Genomic DNA, 20,748 nt, shown 5'->3' with positions numbered 1-20,748 from the left:
CTGACTGTCTGAATGCCTTGACCATGTTGCCTCCCCTGTAGCTCCCCATCACCTATGGTCAAACTGTACTTTTAAACTTGGTTGTCAACTTCCCACTACCTAGTCTCTTTCCACATTGAAGGCACGCTGTATTCCAGCCAACCAGATGCCCTCCCTGCTTGCTCCTGTTTTTCCCACCAGTGCTACTCACTCCATTGAGGCTGCCTTGGCTGGTACAGGTATCTGAACCAAGACCTGCACCTGAATGCTGGTCCTGGGTTTCTTTGCCAGCTGAGCGACCTTAGGCAAGTTACTGTAGTGCTTAGGTCTCACTGTCCTGGAGCAAGGCTGAACTATGTCTAGGAGCAGGGCACTGGCTCTGGAGGGGAGATTTAAGAGCTGCCTGGCCTCAGAGAGCCTCTCTTTAACTCCTTTCTGCCTCAGCATCCTCACCTGCAAAATGGAAATATGACTGCCTCCCTTGCAGGACTGTGGAAGTGACTGAAGAGGAACAGGAGGCACAGAGGATCTGATTGCTGTCTCCTTTAATTCTTACTATTCAACCACCTGCAAAGTCAAGCTTCAGCCTGTCTTCTTTGCAGCCTTAACCCCTTGCCCTTCTGAGGTCCTGACTGCCCTTCTCCCTGCTAAGCCCTCACTTCTCTTACTGGCTTTTTGCCTGCCCAGGTGCATGTGGCCAAGCTTCCTCAGAGGACACTGGGGATGCTCCCTGAAAATGCACATTTCGCCCTGACTGGGGCTTCCCTCCTTACTTGTTTACCCTGCAACCATGGACTGGTTGGACCTCAGCCAAACCTCAAATGCTCATCAACTCTGCCTTCCTCAGAGTATGAGGCCAGCAGTGTTCTTGACAGAGGGTTGGCAGTACCTGCAGATTGGTGTCTCAGCTCACCTGACTGGTGTAGTTGAAGCCGGGGAAGATGGAGACAGGGAAGGCCACTGCTATAATAACTCCTCTGCACCGAGGTGAACACAGGTCAGGTCTGAACAGGTGGGTGCGCCTGCCCACCCTCCAGCAAAGTGTACAGGGGGAGATAGGTAAGTTCAAACACTTCTAGATGAAATCTTTAGAAAAAGTGAGGAAGAGAGATCGGAACAGAGGACATTATTTCAAGAACCCAAGTTATCGAAGTAAAGTAACAAAGATACTTTTAATTCATCTACTGATAAAAATTACTCAGCAAGGATTAGTAACCGTTTCAGCTCCTAATCTGTTAATATCCTGGGCTGTCTTGAGCTTCTGGTTTAGCTAGTTATTTATTAACTTCATCCACAGTATTAGAAAAACAAGGCATTAAATCAGTTTAGGTGAAATGAATGGCTGGCAGCCAAACCCAGTCCTCTTATATTCCATATTTTTTCTTTAGTTCTTCTACTTTGTCAACATAAGCTTTCATGGCATCTTCTTTAGAAGTCCCTGCAAGGCATCAACAAGGTTATTTGTCAGAAAGGCAGTACTGTAGAAAGGCAGCAAACTTTAGAGCCCCAGGTTAATGCTGTGAGGCTGTTTCTCACCTGTGAAGGGGGTGGGGTTCTACTACCTACACCTCACAGACCTGGCCAGGATGTGACTTTTGAAGTCCTTAAGGAGCCTGGCCCACAGGGAAGGCTCCATAAAGCACTGAGCTCATAATGTGTGTGCAGCTGCCTGAGGCCTGTCACTGGCTTGCTGGCCAGGTGAGTATCCCACTGTTGTGTCCCACTGACTTTCACGATTGGCTTTGATCTATCAAGTATTTCTCTGTTGGGCTCTTATCTCTCAGAGCTGTTAAGCTGCCAGGGAAGAAACAAAGCCAGATACCCTCTTCTCCCCAGAGAGCAGCTTTGGGAACTCTGAAGACAAGCAGCTGGCCCTTGGAGCAGAATACAGAGGACACTGGAGATATCCCTCAGAGATAGTGATGCCTGGTGTCCTGGATTCTATGCTGAAGGAGAGATACTCAGTGGGAATTAGTGTATGTTCTGGAGCAAGGGCGAGTACATGGGGCCTCAGAATGGTATGGAAATGCCCGATGGGAATGGACAGGCAGAGGGGCATTCCTGTTTCACTTACTTGCAGATCCTAGGAGTGTATTTATTGTATTCTGGCCCCTTTTGAATTCAAGGGTTTCTCATTTGCAGGAAGACAGAGGGCTTATTCAGAAACGAGCAAGCTAGGACACAAAAGCTGACAGGCACTTCAGTGCCAACTTCTGGGTCTTGCTGCCGCAGGTGGCATGTGATTAAGTCACAGCCGGGATACTTTTTGGCCTCTGTTCTTAGCATATAATAGCTCCATTCACCGAGGCTACGATGTGCCAGCAACCTGCCATGCATTAATTCATTTCTGTTTTTAGGTGCCTTTCTGGCTGGAAGGGAACTAGGGAGGGCTACTTGGGCCGGGGGGTCACTGCCTGGCCTTGTGAGGGAAAGGAAGGTGTGGACAGGAAGCCAACCCTATTCTGAATATTATAAAGCCCAAGGCAACTCATCACCTCCCCATCTGTTTGTCAGTGGCCTGGTCCCCTGCCCCTCCACTCTCCAGATGATATTATGACTCAGAGATGGTGTTTTTGGAAATGGCACACATGGTATCATAAGCGGTCTAGTTTTTTTTTTCCATTCTGATCTAGGTCAAACTGGTTCCCAGCATGTGCCTCATCCATTCTGTTCTCTCTCCTCACCCCTTACACTCCTTAACAGTATTTCATTACTGGGGCTCCCAAATGAGGGAAGTGTATCAGAACAATTACCTTTCAGCTCATTCCAGGCATCCCACTTGGCCTTGCCTTTGAAGTCCAACATTCCAGGACGTTCTTAAACAAGGGAAGGAAAGACATTAGACCTGCTGCAAGTTCTAATGGGGAACTTTATCCATTTTCTTGCCATGATAGCCATATTTTATCTTCTTTTTCCAGGCTCTGCTGTGGAGTTAAATGGGTCTAGTATAGTGGGTTCTGCCTTCAGAAACCCACATGTACAGAAATTCAAACTTAAAATCTAGAGAAAATAGGAGGAAAACTGTTCTCATTACTAGAGAGCCCCTTTCTTATAAATTAACTCCAAAATTTCTTTTAAAAACCGTACTGTATTTTTTTTAAACAAGTACCACAATCCATTCACCTGGCTTAAAATTCAAACACCACAAAGGGATTACTATAAAGTTTCCTTCCACTCTTCCCACCCAAGGTCTCTCTCCCATGTTATTGTTATCAGTTTTGTAGGTGTCCTTTTCTGTGAACTGTCTGTTCATATCCTTGCCCCGTTTTGCTACCAAATTGTTAGTCTATTTCTTATTGTTTTAAGGGAATTTTATTCCACCCCTCCCCACCGAGGGCAAGCTTCTTTTAAGGTATACCATGGTTTTATACCTGTAGACCTGTTATCAGTTGCACTTAGGGAACACACTCACCGCCTCCCTGCTGACCTAGTTCACTGCCATGCTAAGAAGAAAGCCCAGGGGAGCAATCGCAGTGCCCACAGCCAGGACCACAGAGTCTGAGAAACATAAAGTCTCCCCCGAAGTGCTTGCCGGGAAGCATTCCCAGGGACAGCTGAGGGAAACCGCGCCCCGGAATCATCATCAGAATCTGAGATTGGCACATCCCAATGGCCCTCTCATGATGATGGAAAGGTGGTACATTTGCACTGTCGAACTCAGGGGCCTCCTGCCACTGGTGCCAGCTGAGCACCTGAAGTGTGACTGGGGAGTTAACTGTTGACTTTATTTCATGTTAACTATTCTCAGTTTAAATTTAGATAGCTGCATGTGGCTAGTGGCTGCTGTATTGGACCGAACAGCCCTAGAGGGAGCTGATCAGGAAGCTGTAAGAATCCCAAGCCAGTCTTCCTACACTAATGCGAAAGCAGGGCAGAGGACCACTCTGTGACAATCACATTTGTCAGAAAAGTGTCTCAGTCACTTTGGTCACCCCTACTTCATTTCCCCTGCCTCCCTGGGAAGAGGCAGAATTTATAAACCCAGGGTAAAACTTACCTTCACCACAAGACCTTTCTTAACTAAGCCCTCCCTGTGATTTTTATTTTAAAATATTTTATGTATTTGGCTGTGCTGGGTCTTAGTTGTTGCATATAGGATCTTTAACTGTGGGATCTAGTTCCCTGACCAGGGATAGAACCTGGGCCCCCTGCAGTGGGAGTATGGAATCTTAGCCACTGGACCATCAGGGACGTCCCACTCCCTGTGATGTTGGATTTGGCACTGCCCAGGATCCTTAGCAGCCAGCCCACCTGCTCTACCCTCTACCCTAACTGCAATGGAATTAGGGGCTATGCTCACCATCCTAAACAGGAGCGAGGGGTGACCTCCTCTATGCTTCTGTGGTCAACATCTCTGAGTTCCTGTGTACAGTGCATCATGCTATTGCCATATACTCTGGAGTTTGAAGAACTTAGGGGCAGAATGAAAACTGTCCAAGCGAGAAAAGACATTATAGAATATGGTGGTCCAAACCAAGGCTTCAAATCTGTACCTAGATTTTTTGACAGGGAAGAAATGGTGGAATTGCTGTCAGCAAAAATGCTTCTGACCTGCCGCAGAAACCCTGGCTGTAGGAGCTGACATCAGGCTTGGCCCAGCTGCCAAGCTCCCCAACTTTGATCCTATTGGACTGGGGTGGAAACAGTGTGGTTCAACAAAATTACTACTGAGCTGAGAGCTTGGAACAAGGCTCTTCAAAGCTGGGATCTTTGTTCCTCCCAAATAGATGGAAAATGCTGGTGATAACGAGACAAGTCCTCAAACTGGGATTTGAATTCTGCTATCTGAGCCACCAAGAAACCAAGAACTGTGTAGGGTCTGTAAACCCCATTCAGGAACATGATCTTTGGGCAACCTCTCCCAGCTTAAACCCCAGGAACCGCCTTAAGAGTAGGGCTGTGGGTGGTTTTGAGAATGAAGTTCCCAGAGATAAACAGTTTCAGCACCAACCAAGGCTGCCAAGCCTACTTTGATGAATCTGGGCCCTCCCAACTCCACCTCAACATACCTGTATTTATGTCACCCACAGTTGCTTGTTTGTAGTGGCTGTAGATGAACAGCATCTCCTCATCTGCTGGCTTGGTCTTAAGCTGCTTAACTTCCTCAGCAGCTTTGTCAAACTCAGCCTAAATATGAGGGAGAGAAGAGGCCTGACTAGAGTTTGGTAATGAGGATGGAGGGGTTGGAAAGGAAGCACTCTCTTGCCCTGCTGGTGAGGAAAAGCAGTCTTCCTCATCTCAACAGGGCAGCTAGAGAGATTCAGCAAAACCAGGAGAGTAAGCACATCCCTTCACTCACTTGGACAACTATGTATGGGGCTCTCTCACTAAACCAGGTATTATGTGCTGGAAACAGAGGTGAAGGAGGCAGGCTGAGACTGGCTGCAGTGGACACACACTTCACAGAAAAAGCAGCACAGCCAACTGGCTGGCCAGACAGAGGTCTCAGGATAGCCCTGACTTGCGATAGGGCTGGAAATGGGTGACTGAAACAGCGGAGAAAACTGCATGAGCGCAGCGGTGTCAGCGGCCAGAGCCCGCTGGTTCCCTCCCTCTGAGGCCAGGGGATCCGGCGCCGATCCCTGTCCCAGTGTCCGTACTGAAGACGGGGAAGGAGCCAAAGATCACCGCCCCCCCCCCTCCCCCGCCCCGCCCCAACTGCTAGGTCCAGGAAAAGCGTCTACAGTCGAAGAGAAAGGCCTCTAGGTCACCCCTCCTCAGGCTGCGACCCTCCCCTGGCCTCGCGCTGGACACTCGGCCCCCTGACCTCCAAGCTCTCAACCGCGGCCTCCTGGCTTCTCCACTCTATATGGCACCCCTACTCCTGCCGTGTCCTTCCGGATGGGGCACTCTGTCCCCTTAGTCTTTCAATCTATAAAAACCATTACATCCCATCTGTCTATGTTGGACGCTAGCCTTCGACCTCAATTCCTGCTTCACTGCGAACGAAGTCTTCCTTATGGGCAACTTGCTAGCCGTTGCGGGCTCAGTAAGGGTGTTAGGAGCCCCAAACCGGAAAGTTTCGCTTACAGGGTTCTGTTCAGTCTGGGCTGGGCAAGGGTCCAGAAATAACAGCAGAGCACAGAAGGGAAAGACCCTGCGGAGTTGTGTCTGCGGGATGACCCCGCACCAGCTTCCCGCCTCGTGGTACCTTCGCAGCCAAGGCTGGGCACGCATATTACCTGAGACATGCCGGCGGTGTTGCAAAGATTCCAGGAAGCCCGCGGAGGCGGCGAAGAGTAGGAAGCAGGAGCACAAGAGACTCAACTGGCAGCGCCTCAGGAAGCGCAGCCTTAGGCCTTTCCACCGGTGCTCGGACCAGGAGAGACAGCCAATCAGAAGCCGGATGTACGCTGGGGGCGTGCCCAACCAACCCACGCTGCCAACCTCTCTGTCAACAGCGCTTGAACCAGGGAGGGTTTGCTTGCGCAAGCGCAGCGGGGAGGAGCGGAAGGGGACGCCAGGAGCAGGTGAGGATAGCGGAAGTACAGCGTTCTCGGTGGTGACTGCTAGTTGGTCAGAGCGGGAGTTGGGTTCCCGGCTCACCGTGGGGAATGACCAGCGAAGCAGAAGACAGGGGGTAGAAGCTGAAGAGCGGAGGTTTTAAAATTTGTTTCATTAAATCTTGTGTCCTGCGTGAAATGCCGGAAGTCGCGTCGCCGGACGAGCAAACGCTCACGCTTGGGGAGGGCGAGGGGCCCGGTCCTTCTCTGGGGACTAGAAGAGACTTTCTGGGGGTGGTCCCTGGAGAACTGCGCGAGAGAGGGAAGCTGGATTGGTTCCCAGAGGGTCGAAGCCGAGGCTCTTCCTCTGAATTGTTGACATGTTCTGTGACTTGCCGTTGGCCGTGATTTGCAGTCCTGTTTCGTGTGCAGTAATCCGTCTGGTGCACTCAAGTCAGGGGCAGTGTCTTAGTTGTCTTGACCTCCCTGGTGCCTCAGACGGTAAAGAATCTGCCCAGCAGTGTGGGAGACCCAGGTTGGTTTCCTGGGTCGGGGAGATCCCCAGGAGGAGGGCACGGCAACACCTTCCAGTATTCTTACCTGGAGAATCCCATGCACAGAGGAACCTGGAGGAGCTACAGACCGTGGGGTCGCAAAGAGCAGGACACAACCGAGCGAGTAACACTTTCACGTTCACAGACTCGGCCCGGACTAGGTGCTCAGCAGGCATCTGTTACGACTTTTCTTCCTTCATGAATGTGTACTAAAGTCTTGTCAGGTTGCTTGCACTGCTCCAGACCGTAGTGTGAAGGATTAAGGGAAGGTAACTTTTGAGAAAGCCCCTCAAGAGGAAGCATTCCAGGCAGAAAATGAGTGTAAATGTATGAGCAGGGAGTGAGGGGAAGATAGGGGATGAGGCTGGAAGGTTAAGGAGGTGGCAGGCTGGCTGGATGATGCAGAACCTTGAATTTTATTCTGAGTGAAATGGAAAGTTAGAGGCTTTTGAGCAGAGGATAAGAAGACTAGCGCAGTTTTGCAAAGTTGTTGCAGAGGCTGATAGTCTCCATGGGAGAAAGGTGAGTGGGGGAGTTTGAAGGTGATACCTAAGAGACCAAAGGGAGAATTTTCAGGCTGCAGCTACAGAGGAGCTAGGTGAAAGGAGGGAATTGATGGAAAATAAGTCTCCAGAAATCTTTTGATAAAGAGAGACCATTCCTCTCCAATTCCTAATTTGTAAGGAGGAGTGGACTGCAGATCAGCCTCCAGATCCTTCCCACATTAATTTATAGCTGTAGGTGTTTAAAGAAAGGCCAGGTAGATGCTTTCAGATATAACTTACTAACTTAATGGAGATCAGGCTTTATAAAAAGGGGAAAAGTAGAGATGCAATAGCAGGGAGCACATCTCGAGTCTTCAGCCTATGTGTAATTTTGTTTGAGAAAGCAAAGCCAAGTGAATTAACAAATTTTGGAGCTAACTTTGGGGAAAATTACGTTTGAATTGTAAGAGATGTGAGTTTCTTCCAAAATGACAATTCAGAACTGTCTTTTTGCCCTTAGTCCCATGTGAAACTTGGATTCACTTTTGCCTCCATCATTTGGTGCTTACAGCTTCCTTGATGAAATTCAGATTATTCCTTGTGTGGATCATATTTGCAGTCAAATATATTTTCTAGTAGGTAGGTTTTGTGCTTCCCTGGTGGCTCAATGTCAATGATTCTGCCTGCAGTGCAGGAGCCTCAGGAGACGTGAGTAAACACAAAGTTATTGTGTTTATGTTGTGTTTGGCACATTTGAAAAGATTAGGTACCTCTGAAAATGAAATTTTCTTTTTATTCCTCCAAGTTTGGGTAGTGTGATTGAATTTTGACTGAAGTTCAGCATTGGAGAAAGCAAAGCTAGTGTTTTAAATTAACTTGGTAATCTCCAGCTTAAGTGGGGTTGATTTTTTGGTTGCTTCTTTGGAATATATACCACTCTTCTTGAAAAAACCGACCTTCCGCACGGTGGTTTTGTGCCCAGGTTGCTTAAAGTGATGGAAGTATGGAACTGATCTCAGGGAGCCTGAGTCTGCAGTGGCTTGAGGTGGGGCTTCAGTTCCTTAACCAATGATTGAGGCCAGGTTGCTGTGGTGAGAGCCCGAAATCCTAGCCACTAGGCCAGTGGTCAGTGACAAGGGCCCTGGCCCTTCAGCTTTGCAGAAAAGAATTTCCACGAAGTCAGAAAGTGGTGAAGCAAGTGGAATATTTATTGAGAGGAAAAAGAGTACATTATATGTGGATAGAGACACGGGAGGACTGAGAGAGAGTCCCTGAGTTGTGCCTTTGTGGTAATTTGAATTACTTTTATGGGACATTTCTTCCAAGTTTCTGTTGGCCAGTCATTTTGAATTGCCTGGTTCAGAGTCCATATTTGATACATCTCAGGATCCTCCCACATGTGTGTATGTATCTCTTAGCCAAGATAGATTCTACCAAAAAGGCCTAAGGGTAGAACATCTCTTATCATCACTCCCCTTTTGACCTCCACAGAACCCTTTTGCACGTATGTAGCTGGGGAGTCTCCTGACTTCAAGAATGGGAAATATGTGGTCTGGGCAGGGAACAGCCTCCTCAATTGTTCTGCTGTTCTCCACGTGGAGTTCTGGTCCACAGAGAATGAATCTTCAATTGCTTTACCCTGGGGTTGTGGGTGGGAGGGGAGCTGTGGCATCTGCCTCCTGCCTCAGAACTAGTAGTGATTGCAGATCCCAGGGAACCGGGTGCTATGTGATCTTGAGGAGAAGGAAGAATGTTTTTCCTTGTTAGGGGATCCAGCCTAGGCCAAGTTTCAAAATAGCTGAAGGCATGCTTACTTTGTGCTTCCTTCCCTCACTTTTCAGTGACCTTTCACCTATGCAAATGCTGCTTTATGCCCTGGAGATCAGTCCTGGGTGTTCTTTGGAAGGAATGATGCTAAAGCTGAAACTCCAATACTTTGGCCACCTCATGCGAAGAGTTGACTCATTGGAAAAGACTCTGATGCTGGGAGGGATTGGGGGCAGGAGGAGAAGGGGACGACAGAGGATGAGATGGCTGGATGGCATCACCGACTCGATGCACATGAGTTTGGGTGAACTCTGGGAGTTGGTGATGGACAGGGAGGCCTGGTGTGCTGTGATTCATGGGGTCGCAAAGAGTCGGACATGACTGAGTGACTGAATCGAACTGAGCTATCTCTGCTCTAGGGAATTGGAATGTCATTCAGCTTTTAACATAAAGAGAGGGTAACAAGTCAGCAGCTGGTATTTAATTTTTTAAAAGTAAATTTTAACGTATAGTTGGGGTCAATAGATGATATGAATTTAAAAAAGTAATTTATTTGTTTTTGGCTATGCTGAGTCTTTGTTGTCAGGCAGGCTTTTCTCTAGAGTTGGCTAGCAGGTGCTGCTCTCTGGTTGTGGTGTAAGAGCTTCTCGTTGCAGTGGCTTCCCTTGTTGTGCAGCGCACGCTCCAGGGCACGTGCAGGCTTCAGTGGTTCTGGTACGTGGCTCAGTAGTTTCAGCTCCCGGGCTCTAGAGCATGGGCTCAGTAGTTGTGGTGCACGGGCTTAGTTGCTCTGTGGCATCTTCCCGCACCAGGGAACCATGTCTCCTGCACTGATTGGTGGATTCTTTACCACTGACCCACCAGGAAAGCCCAGAATTTTTTGATTCTACGTTTTGACACTACTGGAAGGGTCTTCATATCCCAAGAAAGGGCAAGGTTGTTAGCTCTGTTCGTATTCTTGTTAGCAACTATCACGGTTGGTAATTACTTTTTGTACTTATTTTATTTACAATCATTTTATTTTAATTTACTCCTCTACTGTCTGAGCCCCTGCCCTACCTAAGTCAGGGAGGATAGGGATCACTGAGTATCAGTTAGTGTTCTGTCTCCAAGCACCTGGCTCTTAAATGGTGGGTGAAGGAACAGAGTATTTTTCTCTCTATGACACATTTTCCTTCTAATTAGCCATGAACTTAGAAACCAGCCAAGTTTATTAGAACTAAATGTGAGACTATGAGCTAGATTAAAGTAGATGAACTCTGGTGCAAGGGCTGTGTCATCTCTATGTTCTGCCTGCAGTCTTGGAAATAGAACACTTGAAATATTAAGGGAAGATGAGAACCTGATGAGCTGACTTGTCAGCCTAATTGACCCTCCGAGTTAGTGGAGGGGCCATTATCATTACTGCAGTTTTCCCCCACATCCTTGTCTTGCCAGTTTTGGCTACTCACAGGCTTCACTTGCCGGGTGTCAGTGTAAAGCCAGCCAGGCAAGTTATATTAACAGGTGAAAGCAGTTCTTGCCCAGTGGGTGTGAATAGTAGTTTAATATTATGTTTCTTGGTGTAAACTAAATCTCTAATTTCTAAGAGTAACCTAGTCATTAAAACGTGAAAATTATTACCAGAAGTTTTATGGTAAAGCTTTACTAGAAGGCAAGGGTTAGTGTATTCACAAATAATGAATTATATTCATTTTGTATTTATTTTCTGGTTTCTTGGCATAAGAGACTGGGGTTAATCATTTTGGTGACATTTTAAAATTGTAATTTCTAGTTTCGGGAGTCAGGGTGCTCAGGTTTACCGTTCTCTGGCCGGGTAGTCCATGGCTTGGGGGTCTATTAGCTCATGTTGTCCTGGAGAAACAACCTGAGTTTGTTCATTAATGATGATACCTATAATAGCAGTTTTAGAAAGATGTTATCAGTAACAGCGATTATAGTCATCTGACTCTGGTTGCTTAGTGCTCAGCACCCAATTGAGGTCAGAGGGGATAAAAAAGGGAATAAAATTTTGAACAGAGAGATTAACCATAAACTTGGTAAGGGAACTTGATTTTAGGGGGACTTGGGTTCAGAGGCACTTGGGAACTGCTGCTGGGATAGGAGTGGGGAGAGCTGGATAGAGTTGTGGCCTTTATTTTGTGAAGGTGGGGGGAACTGACAGCTGAGGTGAAAATGTACCATAGCTTTTCTTCTCCCGCCCACCCCCCACCCTCCTGCCTTTTCTCCCCTTTTGTCTCTTTTTCTTTTCTGATGAAAAAAACTGGTAAGAGGAGGCCTGGTTACCAGAGATCTTAACCAGCCCTTCCCCTTTGCCATTCTTTTCTTCCTTTGGGTATTTATATTTGGAGAAATTGGGTGAGAGAAGAATGGGCATGGGTGTAAGACACATGAGTGTATGAATCTCACCTTTCCCCTGTCCTGTTTTTGCCCAGCCAACATGTGTTGGGGGAGTGGTTTGGGCTTAGTTGAGACATGAAGACCAGGGCTTGGGTAGAGGTGGGGTGTATTCCTGGCAGGGAGTGACCTTCACTGGCTGGGAGTTAAGAAGTAAGGAAAGTTACTTATAAGTTGGTCATGCACTGGTGAGCTGCTACCTGTGTTCTATTTAGAAATACTTAAGAATGTGGGCAGGCATAATGAAGTGCTTTACAGAGATAAGTTCAGTACTGTAGTTCCTGTTCAACTTCACTAGAAGAAGTATAAACTCTCTTCTAAATCTACTTTGTCTTCCTCACTTTGCCTGTTTCCCTAGCTCCTAGTTGCATGTGACAAGCTCTTGGTAAATGCTTTGAAACTAGGTTGTTAGGGATGAATTTTCTAGTGTGCTTTCCTATTGCCTGTCAACAACAACAAAAAATAGAAATATTAAAATTTGATGACAAATGATTTGGCTGATAATTCCTTTGGAGATAATGCTGCTGCTGCTAAGTCGCTTCAGTTGTGTCTGACTCTGTGCGACCCCATAGACGGCAGCCCACCAGGTTCCCCTGTCCTTGGGATTCTCTAGGCAAGAACACTGGAGTGGGTTGCCATTTCCTTCTCCAATGCATGAAAGTGAAAAGTGAGAGTGAAGTCACTCAGTTGTGTCCAACTCAGCCAGATAATGCAGTTTTATTTATTTGCTTATTTTTGATTTTTTTTTTTTTTTGGATGTGGACCATTTTAAAAATCTGTATTGCTTTTGTTACAATATTGCTTCTGTTTTATTTTTTTCATTTTTTTGGCCACCAGGCATGTGGAACCTTAGCTTCTCAACCAGAGTTTAAACCTGTGCCCCCTGCAGTGGAAGTGTGGAGTTTCTTAACCACTGGACAGTCAGGGACGTCCCTCTGTGCTGTTATCCCTTGTACTCTTTGTCCTGATGGTAACAGCTTGCACAGCTATTGTACCTCCCACAAATAGTACATTGACAATAATAGGTTGAAGATACAGAACATTTTTATCATCGTCCTTTTATTGCCCTGTGATAGCCACAACCACTTCCCTCCTGTCCTTACTCTTCCTCTGTTCCTGGCAACCAGGAATTTATTCTATTTCTATAATTCTGTCATTTCAAGAATGTTATGTAAGTGAAATCATGTAGTTTGTAACCTTTTGGGATTGGCTTCTTTACTCAACCTAATTCTCTAGTGATTTATCCAGATTGTTGTATGTACCAGTAATTAATTCTTATTGCTGAGTATATTCCATCATATGGATGAACCAGTTTGTTTAACCATTCACCTGTTGAAGGACATCTGCACTGTTTCCACATTTTAATTGTTACCAATAAAGCTGCTGCTAGTCACTCATGTACAGATTTTTCTGTGAATGTTTTCATTTTTCTGGAATGAAAGCCCAGGAGTGCAGCTCTGGGCCATATGGCCATTCCATGTTTGGTTTTGTAAGAAATTGCCATTGTATCTGTACCATTTTACATTCCTACCAGTAATAAAGGAGAGATCCAGTTTCTCCACATCCTTACCAGAATTTGGTGTTATCACTATTTTTTATTTTAGGCACTCTTATAAGTGTGTTATGGTATCTCATTGTGGTTTTAGGTTTGCATTCCCTAATTATTAATGATGTTGAGCATCTTTTTATGTGTTTTTTTGTGCCACATGTATAATCTCTTTTCTGAATTTTCTGTGTCTTTTACTTGTGTTTAAATTGGATTTTTTTTAATGTTGAGTTTTGGGAGTTCTTAATATATTCCAGATACTATTCCTTTGTTGGATATGTGGTTTACAAATATTTTCTTCCAGTTTTTAGTTTGGTTTTTTTTTTCATCTTCTTAACAGAGTCTTTCACAAAGCATAAAATTTTAATTCTGGTGAAATCCAGTTTTTCCAATTTTTTCTTTTATGGATTACACTTTTGGTGTCATGTCTAATAGATTTTGACCGAGCCCTAGATTCTGAGAATTTTCTCTCTTTTTTTTTTTTTGTAAAAGTTTTATAGTTTTGCATTTTAAAATTCACATAATTTATTTTGAGTTAATTTTTGTATAAAGTATAAGATTTAGATTGAGGTTCTCCTCCCCTCCCCTACCTTGGATGTCTTATTGTTCCAGCACCATTTGTTGAAAAGATATCTTTCCTTTAATGAATTGCTTTTTGCACCTTTATCTGTAACCTCTTGGGCATGTTTATGTGGTCTTTTCTGGGTCCTGTTTTCTGTTGATATGTGCATCTGTTCCTCCACCAGTACTGCACAGTTCTGATTATTGTAGCTGTATAATAAATCTTGAAATCGGGTAAACTAATTCTTTCTACTTTATTCTCCTTTTTCAGAATTGTTTAGTTATTTTAGTTCCTTTCTCATTCCATATAAATTTTAGAATAAACTTGTCTATGTCTAGAAATTCCAGAACTATGTTCTAGAACCATAACTATATTGAATAAGAGTGATGAGAGTGAATATATACTTGCCTTGGATTTGTAGAGAATATTGGTCTGTGGCTTTTGTTTTTATAATGTCTTTGGTTGGTTATCCTGTAACTATTAACTTCATAAAATGAATTAGGAAATGTTCCCTCCTCTTCTGTTTTCTAGAAGAGAATGTATAGAATTCTTCAGTGAAACCTTCTGGGCCTAGAGATTTCTCTTTTGGGAGTATCAAAATTATGGATTTTCCTTAATAGTTTCCTTAAAAGTTCCATTCAGATTATCTATTTCTTATTGGATTAATGATGTAGTTGGTGTTTTTCAAGAAATTGGCCCCTTGAATCTAAGTTGTGAAATGTGTTTATGTAGATTTGTTCATAGTATTCCCTTATGAAATGTACAGAGTCTTAGCGAATATTTGTTTCATTTCTGATATTGATCATTTAGATCTTCTCTCCTTTTTTGGCCAGTCTTGCAAAAGATTTATCAATTTTTTTGATCTTTCTGAAGAACTAGCCCTTTTTTCATTGATTTTCTCTTTATTGTCTTTCTGTTTTCAACTTTATTGATTTCTGTTCTCTATTATTTCTTTCCTCCTGCCTATTTTGGGTTGTTTTGCTTTTATTTTTCTAGGTGCCTGAGATGAAAGCTTCCTGACTCTTCACCAGGCCCCTGTGACACTAGCTGCTTTGTTTTATTAACGTTTGTGAAGTGGAGCGCAGGTTGCTGGATGGCGAGCTGTGGTCAACGGAGGACCACAGAGAAATTGAAATAGAGATGTTTATTATTCACCCGTCCTGAAGGAAGTACATGGCACTACTCGAGGACCCACGTGGGGAGGAGGTCAAGACTGAGTACAGGGAGAGAGTGAGCTGTAGGACCTGGAACACATGGTCTATGGGTGGAACCCCTGGGGTTCCCAGGTTAACACTGGATTGATCAGTGCAAACCAAACGTGCAGGGTTCTAGTAAGCTCTGTGGGGGTTTTATCTAAGGAGTGTCAAAGAGCAGGCCCCGGAGGCAGGGGAAACTGGTGATCACAAGGGCTGTTGGGGAAGTCTTATCAGGAGCTTGTTTTTCTCTGTGATTCAGGGCTGTTATCTAGGGCACATACTTCCATGAGGGGGCAAGTTTCAGTTTAAGGTCCTTGTGGGGCTACACAGCCAAACAAAATGTTTGCTGGGGCAGCAGTATCACGTAGTAGCTTAGGTAAACTCTCCACAGAGCCCCCATGGGGAAGGGGAGGGCCTTTTATTTCTGTGGAGGTGGGAGAGTCCAAGCTCTTTACTGACTCCAGGATGCTGAGGAATCAAGCGGGTGATTGATTGCCCAGCTCCCTATCAGCCTTCTCTAATGTGACCCTGGCGGGGAGGTTGGGGCTCCTCATTAAGGCCTGGGGAGGGCAGAAGTCTAGGCTCCGGCTCTACCTTTGCTAGTGGGGGTGGGGCAGCAGTTTCTTATGTGATTTCTGGCTGGATTAGAGGGCCCCTTTGTCTAAAAGTTTTCTTTCTTGGCTAGGCTGCCTCTTTCCTGGTCCTTTGGCTAGATAGAGAAGACTTGTTCAAGCTTTTCTTTTTTTTCTTTTCCTGCACCTGTTTGTGATTCTGGGTTGCTGACTTCTTCAGCTCTGTGTCTGAGATACATGAAAAACCAGGGACCTCTCCACCAGGTTGTTCCTTAGGTCTGTAGATCCCTAGCTAATCTGTTGCCCTCCCTCCACCTTTCTGATCCTCTTACATTTGTTTTATAGATAATGTCCAGGATTTTTAGTTGTATTTTATCAGGACATATAGGGAAAGAAACATCTACTCCATCTTCCTACAGACAGAAATGAAGAATAGTACCACTTAAAATTCATCATTAGTTTCTCCATGAATTAGACTAGATTCTGAATTCATAACCTAAGTTGTGGCTTTTAAAGTTGAATAAAAACTCAGTGTTCTCCATTCTTTTCAGAAGAGCATTAGTTCTCTTTTGGCTGTTTGAAAGTTGTTTCACATGGTTGAAGCTTGAAGTGAAGTGAAGTGAAGTCGATCAGTCGTGTCCGACTCTTTGTGACCCCATGGATGGAGTAGTCTGCACCAGGCTACTCCATCCATGGGATTTTCTAGGCGAGAGTACTGGAGTGGGTTGCCATTTCCTTCTCGAGGGAATCTTCCTGACCCAGGGATTGAACCCAGGTCTCCCACATTGTAGACAGACACTTTACCGTCTGAGCCACCAGGTTGAAGCTTACAACCTCCCAAATTCAATAGCAGGATTATTTTCTTCTTAAGAAGCCAAGTGATAGGGGAATATAGCCAATATTTTGTAATAAGTGGAGTATAACCTTTAAAAAATGTTGTTCTCTTGTAACTTACATAGTATTCTATAGCAGTGGCACCCCACTCCAGTACTCTTGCCTGGAAAATCCCATGGACGGAGGAGCCTGGTAGACTGCAGTCCATGGGGTCGCTAAGAGTCGGACATGACTGAGCGACTTCACTTTCACTTTTCCCTTTCATGCATTGGAGAAGGAAATGACAACCCACTCCAGTGTTCTTGCCTAGAGAATCCCAGGGACGGGGGAACCTGGTGTGCTGCTGTCTCTGGGGTCGCACAGAGTCGGCCACGACTGAAGCAACTTACCAGCAGTAGTAGTAGCAGCAGCAACTTCTTCAATTAAAAAAAAAAGAAGCCAAGTGGTCAAATACAAGCCAAGTGGTTTGCCATTAAAAGTGAGTTTGTGCTGTGCTATGCTAAGTGGCTTTAGTCATGTCCAACTCCGTGCAACCCTATGGACTGTAGCCCACCAGGCCCCTCTGTCCATGGGATTCTCCAGGCAAGAATACTGGAGTGGGTTGCCATTTCCTCCTCCAGGGGATCTTCCTGACCCAGGGGTCGAACCTGTGTCTCCCACATTGAAGGTGGGTTCTTTACCACTAGCACCACCTGGGAAGCCCAAAAAGTGAGTTTCAGTAAGGCCAAATCCAACTTTAGCTAGTGCTTAAATAATGTATGTTTTAAAATATTAATTTAAAAACAATTTATTTTAAAAAGCATCCTTCCTGGGATGGGTGATACAAAAAGTAAGTTTTGAATTTATCTTAACAGTATTTCAGGCTTCCCAGGTGGCCCTAGTGGTAAAGAACTCACCTGTCAATGCAGGTAGAAGTAAGAGATGTGGGTTTGATCCCTGGGTCAGAAGGATCCCCTAAAGGAGAGCATGGCAACCCACTCCAGTATTCTTGCCTGGAGAATCCCTGGCAAGGGATTCCAGAGGAATCCCAGGCTCTAGAGGAGCCTGGAGTCCAAAGGGTCCCTTAGTCCATAGGGTCACACAGAGTTGGACACAACTACAGTGACTTAGCACATGACAGTATTTTCTGATTATGTGTAACAGTACCAGAAATGTTGCTGCAGTGACACTGATTGTTCTTTAGTAGAGCCTGCCAAATACATTATTTGTGTATAGGTAGCTCTTGATGGAAGTCAAGGCATGTGTTCTAGTCTTGTCTCTGCTACTGAATTAGCTGTGTTATTCTAGATTCACACGTCCTTTGTTTCCTCATTGGCAAAATAGGGGCAGTTGCACCTGCTTTGCTGATAGGTAATTGAGGATTATTAGTGACATTGTACATGAGACAGGGAGCAAGACCATCCCCAAGAAAAAGAAATGCAAAAAAGCAAAATGACTGTCTGAGGAGGCCTTACAAATAGCTGTGAAAAGAAGAGAAGTGAAAGGCAAAGGAGAAAAGGAAAGATATACTCATTTGATTGCAGAGTTCCAAAGAATAGCAAGGAGAGATAAGAAAGTCTTCCTCAGTGATCAATGCAAAGAAATAGAGGAAAACAATAGAATGGGAAAGACTAGAGATCTCTTCAAGAAAATTAGAGATACGAAGGGAACATTTCATGCAAAGATGGGCTCAATAAAGGACAGAAATTGTATGACTATGCCAAAGGCTTTGACTGTGGATCACAATAAACTGTGGAAAATTCTGAGAGAGATGGGAATACCAGACCACCTGACCTGCCTCTTGAGAATTCTGTATGCAGGTCAGGAAGCAACAGTTAGAACTGGACATGGAACAACAGACTGGTTCCAAATAGGAAAAGGAGTACCTCGAGGCTGTATATTGTCACCCTGCTTATTTAACTTCTATGCAGAGTACATCATGAGAAATGCTGGACTGGAAGAAACAAAAGCTGGAATCAAGATTGCCGGGAGAAATATCAATAACCTCAGATATGCAGATGACACCACCATTGTGGCAGAAAGTGAACAGGAACTAAAGAGTCTTAATGAAAGTGAAAGAGGAGAGTGAAAAAGTTGGCTTAAAGCTCAACATTCAGAAAACGAAGATCATGGCATCTGGTCCCATCACTTCATGGGAAGTAGATGGGGAAACAGTGGAAACAGAGTCAGACTTTATTTTTGGGGCTCCAAAATCACTGCAGATGGTGACTGCAGCCATGAAATTAAAAGACACTTACTCCTTGGAAGAAAAGTTATGACCAACCTAGATAGCGTATTCAAAAGGAGAGACATTACTTTGCCGACTAAGGTCCATCTAGTCAAGGCTATAGTTTTCCCAGTGGTCATGTATGGATGTCAGAGTTGGACTGTGAAGAAGGCTGAGCGCCAAAGAATTGATGCTTTTGAACTGTGGTGTTGGAGAAGACTCTTGAGAGTCCCTTGGACTACAAGGAGATCCAACCAGTCCATTCTGAAGGAGATGAGCCCTGGGATTTCTTTGGAAGGAATGATGCTAAAACTGAAACTCTAGTACTTTGGCCACCTCATGGGAAGAGTTGACTCATTGGAAAAGACTCTGATGCTGGGAGGGATTGGGGGCAGGAGGAGAAGGGGACGACAGAGGATGAGATGGCTGGATGGCATCACTGACTCGAGGGACGTGAGTTTGGGTGAACTCCGGGAGTTGGTGATGGACAGGGAGGCCTGGCGTGCTGTGATTCATAGGGTCGCAAAGAGTCAGACATGACTGAGTGACTGAACTGAACTGAATTGAACAGAAGCAGAAGATATCAAGAAGAAGTGGCAAGAATACACAGAAGAATTGTACAAAAAAGATCTTTATGATCCAGATAATCATGAAGGTGTGATCACTCACACTCACCTACAGCCAGACTTCCTAGAATGGGAAGTCAGGTGGGCCTTAGGAAGCATCAGTAGGAACAAAGCTAGTGGAGGTGATGGAATTTCAGCTGAGCCATTTCAAATCCTAAAAGATGATGCTGTGAAAGTGCTGCGCTCAATATGCCGGCAAATTTGGAAAACTCAGCAGTGGCCACAGGACTGGAAAAGGTCAGTTTTCATTCCAATCCCAAAGAAAGGCAATGCCAAAGAATGCTCAAACTACCACACAATTGCACTCATCTCACATGCTAGTAAAGTAATGCTCAAAATTCTCCAAGCCAGGCTTCAGCACTATGTGAACTGTGAACTTCCAGATGTTCAAGCTGGTTTTAGAAAAGGCAGAGGAACTGGAGGTCAAATTGCCAACATCTGCTGGATCATCGAAAAAGCAAGAGAGCTCCAGAAAAACATCTATTTCTGGTTTATTGACCATGCCAAAGCCTTTGATTGTGTGGATCATAAACTGTGGAAAATTCTGAAAGAGATGGGAGTACCAGACCACGTGACCTGCCTCTTGAGAAACCTGTATGCAGATCAGGAAGCAACAGTTAGAACTGGACATGGAACAACAGACTGGTTCCAAATAGGAAAAGGAATATGTCAAGGCTGTATATTGTTACCCTGCTTATTTAACTTATATGCAGAGTACATCATGAGAAATGCTGGGCTGGAGGAAGCACAAGCTGGAATCAAGATTGCCGGGAGAAATATCAATAACCTCAGATATGCAGTTGACACCACCCTTATGGCAGAAAGTGAAGAACTAAAGAGTCTCTTAATGAAAGTGAAAGAGGAGAGTGAAAAAGTTGGCTTAAAGCTCAACATTCAGAAAACGAAGATCATGGCATCCGGTCCCATCACTTCATGGCAAATAGATGGGGAAACAGTGGCTGACTTTATTTTTTTGGGCTCCAGAATCACTGCAGATGGTGACTGCAGTCATGAAATTAAAAGACGCTTACTCCTTGGAAGGAAAGGTATGACCAACCTAGACAGCATATTAAAAAGCAGAAACATTACTTTGCCAACAAAGGTCCGTCTAGTCAAGGCTGTGGTTTTTCCAGTAGTTGTATGGATGTGAGAGTTGGACTATAAAGAAAGCTGAGCGCCGAAGAATTGATGCTTTTGAACTGTAGTGTTGGAGAAGACTCTTGAGAGTCCCTTGGACTGCAAGGAGATCCAACCAGTCCATCCTAAAGATCAGTCCTGAGTGTTCATTGGAAGGACTGATGTTGAAGCTGAAACTCCAATACTTGGCCACCTGATTCAAATAGCTGACTTGTTTGAAAAGACCCTGATGCTGGGAAAGATTGAGGGCAGGAGGGGAAGGGGACGACAGAGGATGAGATGGTTGGATGGCATCACCAACACAATGGACATGGGTTTGGGTGGTCTCCGGGAGTTGGTGATGAACAGGGGAGCCTGGCGTGCTGCCGTTCATGGGGTCGTAAAGAGTCGGACATGACTGAACAACTGAACTGAACCGAATGATATTTCTAAAGCATTTAGCAC

At 45.0% G+C, this 20,748-nt stretch overlaps 2 protein-coding genes across 5 annotated transcripts in view; one reads left to right on the top strand and one right to left on the bottom strand.

Moving 5' to 3' along the window:
* C2H2orf76 (chromosome 2 C2orf76 homolog) overlaps window positions 1-20,748 on the top strand; it is a 116,478-nt gene that overhangs the window by 18,027 nt on the left and 77,703 nt on the right. The window contains exon 1 of one of the 4 annotated variants that reach the window (XM_052662549.1): window positions 6,433-6,449. The exons of 2 other annotated variants lie outside the window; for them this stretch is intronic. The gene's annotated coding sequence lies outside the window, so the exon portion shown is untranslated. Of the gene's footprint in view, window positions 1-6,432; window positions 6,450-7,084; window positions 7,138-20,748 lie in introns of those variants that run through there. One more of the 4 variants, XM_052662554.1, reaches the window with a different exon arrangement.
* On the bottom strand, window positions 1,133-6,298 carry DBI (diazepam binding inhibitor, acyl-CoA binding protein). Its single transcript, XM_052662575.1, has 4 exons — window positions 6,162-6,298; window positions 4,989-5,106; window positions 2,733-2,795; window positions 1,133-1,417 (listed from the first exon to the last, which is right to left on the bottom strand). The coding sequence occupies exons 1-4, from the start codon at window positions 6,168-6,170 to the stop codon at window positions 1,344-1,346; spliced, it is 264 nt and encodes an 87-aa protein (XP_052518535.1). The 5' UTR covers window positions 6,171-6,298; the 3' UTR covers window positions 1,133-1,343.

The sequence above is a fragment of the Budorcas taxicolor genome, chromosome 2 (genome assembly GCF_023091745.1).
Source record: "Budorcas taxicolor isolate Tak-1 chromosome 2, Takin1.1, whole genome shotgun sequence".
Classification (NCBI taxonomy): Eukaryota; Metazoa; Chordata; class Mammalia; order Artiodactyla; family Bovidae; genus Budorcas; species Budorcas taxicolor.
Note: the sequence above shows the minus strand (reverse complement) of the source record. Positions and strands in the feature narration are given on the sequence as shown.

Excerpts from the sequence above, each read along its gene's own strand:
- DBI (XM_052662575.1), bottom strand. Across the intron at positions 2,796-4,988 it reads TGTGGGTGACATAAATACAG|AACGTCCTGGAATGTTGGAC; the intron begins GTATGTTGAGGT and ends CCCTTGTTTAAG. Across the intron at positions 1,418-2,732 it reads TGCCTGGAATGAGCTGAAAG|GGACTTCTAAAGAAGATGCC; the intron begins GTAATTGTTCTG and ends GATGCCTTGCAG.